At 44.2% G+C, this 12,081-nt stretch overlaps 1 protein-coding gene across 5 annotated transcripts in view; it reads right to left on the bottom strand.

Annotated features, from left to right (window-relative positions):
- The window catches only part of CADM3 (cell adhesion molecule 3), a 642,752-nt gene that overhangs the window by 214,876 nt on the left and 415,795 nt on the right, over window positions 1-12,081 (bottom strand). For all 5 annotated transcript variants that reach the window (XM_073608727.1, XM_073608723.1, XM_073608725.1 and 2 more), the window contains one exon: window positions 8,695-8,835. In XM_073608727.1, coding sequence (XP_073464828.1) covers window positions 8,695-8,835 — 141 coding nt within the window. The remainder of the gene's footprint in view (window positions 1-8,694; window positions 8,836-12,081) is intronic.

Genomic DNA, 12,081 nt, shown 5'->3' with positions numbered 1-12,081 from the left:
TGACACTTATTGTTTATATGAAAAAGTTTTTTTTTTTTTTGCAAAAAAATTACTTTGAACCCCCAAACATTATATATTTTTTTAAAGCAAATGCCCTACAGATTAAAATGGTGGGTGTTTCATTTTTTTTTTTCACACAGTAATTGCGCAGCGATTTTTCAAACGCATTTTTTGGGGAAAAAACACACTTTTTTAAATTTTAATGCACTAAAACACACTATATTGCCCAAATGTTTGATGAAATAAAAAAGATGATCTTAGGCCGAGTACATGGATACCAAACATGACATGCTTTAAAATTGCGCACAAACGTGCAGTGGCAACAAAATAAATACATGTTTAAAAGCCTTCAAAAGCCTTTACAGGTTACCACTTTAGATTTACAGAGGAGGTCTACTGGAAAAATTACTGCACTCGATCTGGCCTTCGCGGTGATACCTCACATGCATGGTGCAATTGCTGTTTACATATGACGCCAGACCGCCGCTTGCGTTCGCCTTAGCGCGAGAGCAGGGGGGGCCAGGGGTGCTTTTTTTTTTTTTTCTTTTTTTCTTTATTATTTTTTTGCTTTTTTAATCTTACTTTTAAACTGTTCCTTTCATATTTTTTTTTTTAATCATTTTTATTGTTATCTCGGGGAATGTAAATATCCCCTATGATAGCAATAGGTAGTGACAGGTACTCTTTTTTGAAAAAATTGTGGTCTATTAGACCCTAGATCTCTCCTCTGCCCTCAAAGCATCTGACCACACCAAGATCGGTGTGATAAAATGCTTCCCCAATTTCCCAATGGCGCTATTTACATCCGGCGAAATCTAAGTCATGAAATACTCGTAGCTTCCGGTTTCTTAGGCCATAGAGATGTTTGGAGCCACTCTGGTCTCTGATCAGCTCTATGGTCAGCTGGCTGAATCACCGGCTGCATTCTCAGGTTCCCTGTTGAGACAGGAGAGCCAGAGAAAAACACGGAAGATGGTGGGGGTGGGGGGGGCTTTCCTTCCCACGGCTTGTAAAGGCAGTCTAGAGGCTAATTAGCCGCTAGGATTGCTTTTACATGAAAGCCGACCGCTGGCTGAAAAGAATGATACCAAGATGATACCTAAACCTGCAAGCATCATTCTGGTATAACCACTCAAAGTCGTGAATGGCGTACCTGAAGACAAAAAAATGGTTAACAATGGTTAACAATAAAGCACAGTAAACAGTAAAGTATAAATAATTACACACCTGAAAAACAAACATGATAAAACATAATAACAATAACAATAACAATAAAACATTGCAGAATAGAATACAGTAAAAAAGAGCAGAACAATAGAGAGAGAGAATAGAGAGAGAGAGAACAATAAAACGACAACTATTTTTTTTTTATTTCATATTTTTTTTTTTTTTTACACTTTTTTTGTAACTAACTTTTATAACGGTAACCGGTTCCAGGTTCGGGTCTCTCAAAATGCGATGGCATCTTGGGAGACCCTGTGAAAGTGTGCCTAGTCTGTACTCTACGCTAATACTCAACTAGTGAATGGTAGCGTTCAAAACATTCACCAATGCAAAGACCAGGATTGTCAGGACAGGAGGGACAATAATAGCGGGTGTCACGCCTATATCCGCGCTTGCTGCAGACACAAAATCTTTTTTGGGGGGGTTAGTTGGGTAGGGGTACTCAGGAGGACATAAAGAAAATGCCTCTCATGCAGCCGACTGCATTTGGTTGGGGATGTGAATGGGGGAAGTACGGGCGCTGCAGAAGTGGTGGGTTCCCAATTAGGATTGGCGAATGCAGCAGGAAGGGCATTATGGGCACGACGGGCCTGTGTTTGTCTTCTTGGTGGCAGCGGGACACTACTTGTGCTTGCCACCTCACCAGCTTGAACTGCACTTATGGGACTCGCCACGTCACCAAGTGTTACTGCAGTGCTGGTTTGACTACGACCGGGGTGTACTAGGCCGCTGGCGCTTGCCAGTTCCCCAAAACGCTACCAAAAAACTGTTAGCGATCGCAGGGATCAGGCCTGACTCTGCGAACGCTGCAGTTATGCGTTTAGTGTTTTGTAAGTGACAGTGATCAATCGATACTGCACTTGGGTGGGCTGGGCCGGGCGGAGGGGCAAAACGCAGGTGCTAGCAGGTATCTGGGCTGATCCCGCTAACACTGCGTTTTTGGGAACCCTAAACTGCTGGTGACGCTAGTATAGATCTGATCGGATCAGATATTGATGCGATCAGATACTATACCACTAAGGGAGGTGTACGGTGCGTGCGTGGGTGTTAGCGGTACTGGCGCTAATCTGACGCTGCTTGGGGCTGGTGCTTGCCAGTTCACCAAAACGCTACAAAAAAAACTGTTAGCGATCGCAGGGATCAGGCCTGACTCTGCGAACGCTGCAGTTATGCGTTTAGTGTTCTGTAAGTGACAGTGATCGATCGATACTGCACTTGGGTGCGCTGGGCTGGGCCGGGCGGAGGGGCAAAACGCAGGTGCTAGCAGGTATCTGGGCTGATCCCGCTAACACTGCGTTTTTGGGAACCCTAAACTGCTGGGGACGCTAGTATAGATCTGATCGGATCAGATATTGATCCGTTCAGATACTATACCACTAAGGGAGGTGTACGGTGCGTGCGTGGGTGTTAGCGGTACTGGCGCTAACCTGACGCTGCCTGGGGCTGGTGCTTGCCAGTTCACCAAAATGCTACCAAAAAAACTGTTAGCGATCGCAGGGATCAGGCCTGACTCTGCGAACGCTGCAGTTATGCGTTTAGTGCCTTGTAAGTGACAGCGATCGATCGATACTGCACTTGGGTGGGCTGGGCGGAGGGGCAAAACGCAGGTGCTAGCAGGTATCTGGGCTGATCCCGCTAACACTGCGTTTTTGGGAACCCTATACTGCTGGGGACGCTAGTATAGATCTGATCGGATCAGATATTGATCCGATCAGATACTATACCACTAAGGGAGGCGTATGCTGCGTGCGTGGGTGTTAGCGGTACTGGCGCTAATCTGACGCTGCCTGGGGCGACGCATATCACCGCCGGGCGATCGGGGGGCTAAACCTTTATTCGGTAATAAACGGCGGGTGCCCTGACACTATAAAAAAAAAAAAAACTAACCAGCGTCAACCGTAACGGTTATACGGTGATCAGTGGTGAAAGGGTTAACTAGGGGGCAATCAAGGGGTTAAAACATTTATTAGGTAGTATATGGGGGTCCCTGTCGCTATAAAACGCTGACGGCGAACCTAAATATTTACCTCACTAACTAGCGTCACCAGCGACACTAATACAGCGATCAGAAAAATGATCGCTTAGCGACACTGGTGACAGAGGGTGATCAAGGGGTTAAAACTTTATTAGGGGGGGTTAGGGGGGTACCCTAGACCTACAGGGGGGTAACAGTAACTGTGCTAACACTGTAACTGTCACAAACTGACACAGCAGTAATCAGAAAAAAAAAAAAAAAAAAAAAACTGCTGGTGTCAGTTTGTGACAGGGGGGGGGTGATTGGGGGGTGATCGGGGGCGATCGGGGGGTAAAGGGGGGTGTAATGTGTGCCTGGCATGTTCTACTGTGTGTGTGTGTGTTGGTGCACTCACTCACATGTCGTCTCTCCTCGGGCCGGAACGGAAACTACCGACCCGAGGGGAGAATACATCACTTCCTTTGCTGCTGTTTAGCATACAGCAGCAAAGGAGTGTTCCCATTGGCCGGCGGCGATTGCGAGGGGGGGGGGCCACGAACGGATGGCCTCCCCCTCGTCTCTGATCGCCGGGGGACAGAACGGGACCGCCTCGGGCGGCGGGGGGGGGTCCGATCGGACCCCCCACCCGCGGAAGGCAAATCACGTACCCTGTACGTGATTTTGCCTGTCCGTGCCGCCTTGCCGACGTACATCGGCGTGAGGCGGTCGTCAAGTGGTTAAAAACGGCTGGTCCTCTTTCAGATAAAGGTGGTCTCAGTGACGGATTGGCCGCAAGATCACTTTTATCGGGGTGGGAAAGGGTCCCCCCTCCCGCTGCGCTCCAGTCGTCTCCGGCGATCGCATCAGCTCCCCTCACTGCCTGGATGCCGAGTCAGGGAGAGATGGCCCCCACTCGGCTCCATAGTATTGGAGGGCAGAAGCAACGTCAAATGTCACTTCCGCCCAATGCTCTTAAAGGGGAATTTTTTTTTGTAAAAAACAAAAAAAAAACATTTTTTTAATTGCATTTTAGTGTAAATATGAGATCTGAGGTCTGACTAAGCACGTTTGTGAAATGCAACTACTGAGTACCTTTGGGTCGTCTGTGTGTCATGTTTCATCTTTTTGAGGAGTTCCAATAAAGTCATTGACTTTAATTCCTGGATGTGCTGCCACTTCTCTCTGTTTTCCTCAACGTTGAGTTGGCCAACCTTTGCAGCTATAACAGCTTCAACTCTTCTGGGAAGGCTGTCCACAAGGTTTAGGAGTGTGTCTATGGGAATGTTTGACCATTCTTCCAGAAGCACATTTGTAGGGTCAGGCACTGATGTAGATGAGAAGGCCTGGCTCGCAGTCTGCGCTCCAATTCATCCCAAAGGTGTTCTATCAGGTTGAGGTCAGGACTCTGTGCAGGCCAGTCAAGTTCCTCCACCCTAAACTTACTCATCCATGTCTTTATGGACCTTGCTTTGTGCACTGGTCCAAATCTTTTGGTGGAGGGGAGAAGATTATGGTGTGGGGTTGTTTTTCAGGGGTTGGGCTTGGCCCCTTAGTTCCAGTGAAGGGAACTCTTAAAGCGTCAGCATACCAAGACATTTTGGACATTTTGAAGCTCCCAGCTTTGTGGGAACAGTTTGGGGATGGCCCCTTCCTGTTCCAACATGACTGCGCACCAGTGCACAAACAATATCTATAAAGACATGGATGAGTGAGTTTGGGGTGGAGGAACTTGACTGGCCTGCACCCGATAGAACACTTGTGGTATGAATTAGAGTGGAGACTGTGAGCCAGACCTCCTCATCCACATCAGTGCCTGACCTCACAAATGTGCTTCTGGAAGAATGGTCAATCATTCCCATAGACACACTCCTAAACCTTGTGGACAGCCTTCCCAGAAGAGTTGAAGCTGTTATAGCTGCAAAGGGTGGGCCAACTCAATACTGAACCCTACGGACTAAGACTGGGATACCATTAAAGTTCATGTTCATGTAAGTAAGGACAGGCATCCCAACACTTGTGGTAATATAGTGTGTATATATATATATATATATATATATATATATATATATATATATATATATACACACACACACACACACACACACTTTATTCTCTGTTCAACACTAATATATGCTGCAGAATTTTCTGTTTGCAGTGTTTTTCTTTAACCATTTGTCACAGACACAAGCCTTATGTGTAGTACATTTGATTTGTGGATGCTTCAGAATAAACCACACACAGATTTGCATTTAAGGCTCCCAACATCACTGCCATATGTGTGGACTGTGGAGTGCGGATTACACACTGCTGAATCTGCTATCTGTTTGATTCTCACTCCCTATATTATTCAAGCAAACACCTCATCAGGGAAACATATAAGCTGCCACTGCCAAGCTCTGTTCTGAAAATGCTACTTTGACAGTCATGTTAACTCTCTAGCTCCAGTCATTTTTTTACCCGGGACATACTGTATAAGCATATCGTGCCTTGAAAAAGTATTCACACCCCTTGAGATTTTCCACATTTTATCATGTTACAACCAAAACTTAAACTTATTTTGTTGGGATTTTATGTGATAGACCAACACAAAGTGGTATAAAATTGTGAAGTGGAAGGAAAGTGATAAATGGTTTTCATTTTTTTTACAAATAAATATCTGAAAAGTGTGGGGGGCATTTGTATTCAGCCCCCTTTACTCTGATACCCCTAACTAAAATGTAGTGGGACCAATTGCCTTCAGAAGTCACCTAATTAGTAAATAGAGTCCACCTGTGTGTAATGTAATCTCAGTATAAATACAGCTGTTCTGTGAAGCCCTCAGAGGTTTTTTAGAGAACTTTAGTGAACAAACAGCATAATGAAGGCCAAGGAACACACCAGACAGGTCAGGGATAAAGTTGTGGAGAAGTTTAAAGCAGGGTCAGGTTATAAAAAAAGATCCCAAGCTTTGAGAATCTCACAGAGGTTCAATCCATTATCCAAAAATGGGAGAGTATGGCACAACTGCAAACCTACCAAGACATGGCCATCCACCTAAACTGACAAGCCGGGCAAGGAGAGCATTAATCAGAGAAGCAGCCAAGAGGCAAAATATATTCTGCTACATGTCTTTGGTAAACAAAAAAAAATCCCAATAAGTGTATATTGGTTTGCGTGAATGTTATAGTGTCTACAAACATGGATATATATACTGGAATTTTTTTTTTTTTTATACTAGTAATGGCGGCGATCAGTGACCTAAAGTTGGACTAGTGACAACTTAACACTGTGGAAACTGTCTAACTGCCACTAACACTAATACAGTGATCAGTGCTAATACTCTATACCGGTGGTCTCCAAACTGCGGCCCTTTGCTTGCCTTTATCTGGCTCTTGGGTCACTATTCCTCCCACTGATATGACACTATTCTGCCACTTGACATGAACAATAGGGCACCATTTCTCCCACTGACACCAACGATGGGGCACTATTCCTCCCAATGATACCAACCATGGGGCACTATTCCTCCCAATGATACCAACCATCGGGCACTATTCCTTCCAATGATACCAACCATGGGGCACTATTCCTCCCCCTAATACCAAATGTGGTGATGTTTACGCTCACTGATGCCAAGAAAATTTCCACTCCTGCTGGCCACAGTCCAGGCCCCATAAAGTTTGAAGGACAATAAACTGGCTTTTTGTTTAGAAAGTTTGAAGAGCCCTGCTCTACACTGTCACTGTACTAATGACACTGGCTGGGAAGGGGTTAACATCTAGGGGTAATCAAAGGGTTAGCTGTGCACCTAATAATGTGTAATGTGTGTAATATGTGCTGCATTTTTACTACAGATTAATTTGTTTCTTTCCCTGCTTTGCAGGGAAAAGAAACAAAGCAATTGTTCCCTCTGTACAGAGCCCTGTGTTGATTATCAATTATCACAGGGCTCTGGGCTGTGACTGGACACAGACAATCAGCAGGTCCTGGGCATGAATCATTGACAAACTTCTGCTGTGCCACATCACAAGGAGTAGGCGGATGGGGGCGTGCCTGAAACCTGGAAACAGGCAGTGACGTACAGGCACGTCCCTGTGCTTGTAGGTACTGCCCTATCGCAGTATATGTACCGTGGCAGGTCTGAAAGTGGTTAATGCATTTTTTTTTTCCTGATTCACCCAATATTTTTTTTTAAGAAAGAACAACATTTGGACCGGTAGCGGAAGTAGGCTGAGAACATTCTCACAGAACAAATGTTGCAGTAGTTGCTGGACAAATGTGCAATTTTATTTTTTTGAATACATAAACCCCTTACTGTAGGAAGAGAAGTCCCGGCACTGCGGAGAGAAATACTTGGTTTGAAGTTTGCACCATACATAGCGGCATTTGGTCCTTCTTTATGATTTCTCTAAGAAACTTTCTAACTATGCACAAAGGTGACCCTTTTCAGAACTCTCATCGCAAATGGCTATTGTCTATGCCTGAGCTTTCTGAAGAGGACTGGGAAGATAATTAGCATTGCTGACCTACTGATACAATTTAAGTTTATACCCCACTTGCATTATACTCCAGCTAGGCTGGTCCGAATGGGTCTGGGACAAGATATTGCATGTGCTAGATGTGGTATGATTGCTGCTGACTTTTTCCATATGTGTATGATAAGGACTTTCAACCTTCTGGAAGGAATTGTTTGCTTTCTTCGACCACAAACTTCATCTACCGATATCTCACATACCTGAGGTGGGACTTTTGGGAATACTCACCAATTATGTCCACCATACTCACGCCAGGACATTGCTATATACACTATTATTCTATGCACGTAAAACCATCCTACTGCACTGGAAAGATGTGGGCCCCCTTTCAGCCCACGCCTTTTTCCGCATTGTTCACGGGGTCCTTCCCACATTCAAATTGATATACAAGAATAGGGCATGCCCTAAGAAGTTCACTAAAATCTGGCAACCATGGCTTGATGTTTCTGAGGATTTCTGGGGGGATGTCCTTTCTTCACAACTTTCCCAGTAGGCCCACCACTTATGTACTTTAAACTCCTTTTTCAGCAAGATGTTAAAGTTGAAAATCATGGATTGTCCTATATGAAACATTTAATGAAAGGGGGGCTCTGGACCTTTGCTGTCCCTATGGGGTCTCATGTGTTGCAGGTCTGAATGGGTGCAAGTATGAAGGTATGAATGTGTGTTGCTGGGGTATTTCTGTTTTATGGACTAGAAAACTTGTTCCATTCTCTTTACAATGTAAAGGTTCTTTTGAGGGCACTTTACACATTTGTAATTACAGTCCTTCTTTTGTTGTGTTTTTATGTTACAAAATCAAAATAAACACCTTTTTAAAAAAAAAAAAACTATGCACAAAGGTTTTGTCCTCTTTCTACCAGAATGAATAAAGCATCATTAATCCATATTCAGAAGACTGCGGGTGAATCCTCTGAGGTTCTTCATTTAAGTGCCCCACCACTCATGCATTATGGAGAATGTGCAGAAATCGACTTTATCTCACATACTCATCTAACTTACCTCTCTTCTCTCCAAAATACAAGGTCTGCTGAGCTGGGTTGGACCACTGGAGAGATGAGTTTTCATGCTCTTTCACTGTGCAGTTCAGAACCATTTTGCCTCCTGTGGCAACCAAAACATCTGAAGTGAGCGGTTGGCTTGCTGCAAGAAAACAGAACACAACTCTGTAAGCAATCTGGTGGGTGTTCGGATACAATACAAGCTTCTATGGAATGTTGTGGCTTAAAGTGGAACAAAAACTATAGATTTCACCTGCTGGACAAATTGATGATCTGCACTGACTTGCTTTTGCTTCAGAACTGCTTGATCTGCTCACAATATTAGTAAGGCTATCAATCCTAAAATCTGAGCTCCTTTAGATGTATTAACAGCTATATAGCGTAATGACCTGCCTGACTAGAGAGGATTGTTTAAAATGAATCTAAACCGAAGCATAGGACTGTAATATATTTCAGTTCACCAGTCATAGTATGTGGTAGCTGCATTCGTTTTCTTTGATCAGGTGTTTTTTAACATTTATTTTCACCTAGTGATCCAGACAGTAACATGCTTCCTGTCCTAGGGTGACAACCCTCACTCACTGTATCTATGGAGGAGCAGTGTTGTCACCCTAGGTCTAAGGACTACATAACACCTCTCCCTCTCCCCTTCTGCATAAAATACTAGGGAGGTATTGAATTTTCTGATAACACTGTTTGACATAATACTGCAGAGTGCATAGGATACAAACAGCAATCCATTTCTTGCAGGATAAACAGGTATATTTTGGCACTTGTTGAACAGGTTTAGGCCTCGTTTACATGAAGCGTATCAATGCATACCCAACGCAAGGGCAGTGTTTTCCCCACATAAGGTTGCACCGGTCCTCCATGCATCCCCATGCAGGCAGTCCTATTCATGCCAATCAGGATACAGCAGCTGCAAGTACACAGCTGCTGTTCTCAATTGGACATCCATGTGAATGCAGGTTTGTGTCCCCAAACTGAGGCTGTGCCCTCGCCAATGCTGTATCTTGGCCTAGGCTGACAAGGGCCAGGCCTAGGGCAGCACTTTGCAGGGGGGCAGCATGGAAAGAGTCCCCGCCAGCTTGCGCTACACTGTTAGTGTACCGCCAGTCTTATGGGGCGGACTGGGCTGAGAGGCAAATTAGTCTAGCGCCTCCATAAAGTGGCCGCACTGCTTCCGGTATGCGGGCGGCCGGCATTCCGCAACTGGGGGGGGGGGGGCGCTGCTTCTAATTTTGACTGTCTTATCATCCTGGACCACAAACCTTCCTCACCGTGCTATACGTTTTCTGCTGCACCATTGGCATGGTTATATCTTCTTAGTCCTCTCCATAAAATTACAGAAATTTGTGCTTAAAGTAGAACTATAGGCAACGCTTTTGTTTTCATTTTGAATAGAGTAAGGGATGGTTATAGCCCCTGTCAGTTTATTTTTTACCATCCCTGTCCCACTGCAGAGATTTCCCTTCACTTCCTGCCCCATAGCCAATCAGGAAGTGAGAGGAAATCTATGCGAATTAAGGGAATCCATTGCTCCCCCCCCCCCTCCCAGGCCCTCAGAACTAGTTTCCCCACTCGAAAATTTCAGGGCGGGTCTTAAACAGCAAGGGGTGTGGCCTTGACAGGAAGGGGTGGGCCATATCTAAATTGGGGGGTGCACGAGTTTAGTCAGGTCCTAGGACAGCACAAAACCTAAATACACTGGCACTCGCACCATGTAAACTAAGTCCTAATAAAGACTTTCAATCATATATTTAACAGACCAAAATTGAGAAATTAAAGTGTATGGAAAATAAAATTAACGTACATTATTCTTGTGCTACACCTCAACAAATACTGTAGCATCCAAACAGTTACACAAAATTATATATGCCAGCAACTAGCTGGCACTAACACGTGTTCCCACACTTCTTGAAATCTAGTTAAATAAAGTACAGCGGTGCTGTAAAAGTGTAAACTCACAAAATTAAATCACAAAAACATTATCCGGCGTGCTGGGATAATACCAACTGAAATGAGTATGTAAATAAGTTATCCTACGTGTTAAAAGTTAATCACAACTCTACATATACATTGATACAAAACTCCATGGATAGTGGACTACAAAATATTCCTCAATCAGGAATATTAACCCAAAAAATTATGTGCAAAACCAAGAATTTAGTCCAAATCCAGTGCTTATGGAAAAGTGCTTTTGTGCTGTAAACATATATCTATCCAAGTGCTCCATCTCTGTGCTCACAATATGCTCACCTCTGAATTTGACCTATAAAAATCTCTTTTAAAGGCTCGTAGGGCACTAGGGCTAAAGTGGGGCCAGTGACGTCATCACGCAAATACCTGAAGTGAGCTGACACCATGATATAAGAGATGGTCAGAAACACAGGACATGATATAAGAGATGATCAGAAACTACAGACATGATATAAGAGATGGTTGGGGACTGCAAGACATGATACAAGAGATGATCAGAAACTAGTGTATGGACATGATACAGTACAAGAGATGATCAGAGACTATAAGCATGATACAAAAGATGACCAGAGACTAAGGACATGATACAAGAGATGACCAGAGACTACGAACAGGATACAAAAGATGACCAGAGACTAAGGACATGATACAAGAAATTACCAGAGACTACGAACATGATACAAAAGATGACCAGAGACTACGAACATGATACAAAAGATGACCAGAGACTAAGGACATGATACAAGAAATGACCAGAGATTAAGGACATGATACGAGGGGTGACCAGAGACTGTGGACATGATACGAGAGACGATCAGAGATTATGAGCATAATACAAAAGATGACCAGAGACTAAGGACATGATACAAGAGATGACCAGAGGCTACAAACATGATACAAAAGATGACCAGAGACTAAGGACATGATACAAGAGATGACCAGAGACTTTGAACATGATACAAAAGATGACCAGAGACTAAGGACATGGTACAAGAAGTGACCAGAGACTACGAACATGATACAAAAGATGACCAGAGACTACGAACATGATACAAAAGATGACCAGAGACTACGAACATGATACAAAAGATGACCAGAGACTACGAACATGATACAAAAGATGATCAGAGACTAAGGACATGATACAAGAGATGACCAGAGACTATGAACATGATACGAGAGATGACCAGAGACTATGAACATGATACGAGAGATGACCAGAGACTGTGGACATGATACGAGAGATGACCAGAGACTATGGACATGACATGTCTGCAGGGGCCCTGAGGGCCAAACAAAAAGTGCCAACGGACTGTATACAGCCCCTAGGCCTCACGTTGGGCATCATGGCTCTGGCCAAAAAAACTCTGCTGGCTCCTGGATTGGACAGATTGACTCATGAATTCCG

Source organism: Aquarana catesbeiana, linkage group LG13, assembly GCF_042186555.1.
Source record: "Aquarana catesbeiana isolate 2022-GZ linkage group LG13, ASM4218655v1, whole genome shotgun sequence".
In the NCBI taxonomy this organism is placed as follows: domain Eukaryota; kingdom Metazoa; phylum Chordata; class Amphibia; order Anura; family Ranidae; genus Aquarana; species Aquarana catesbeiana.
This window is presented reverse-complemented; position numbering and strand designations above follow the sequence as displayed.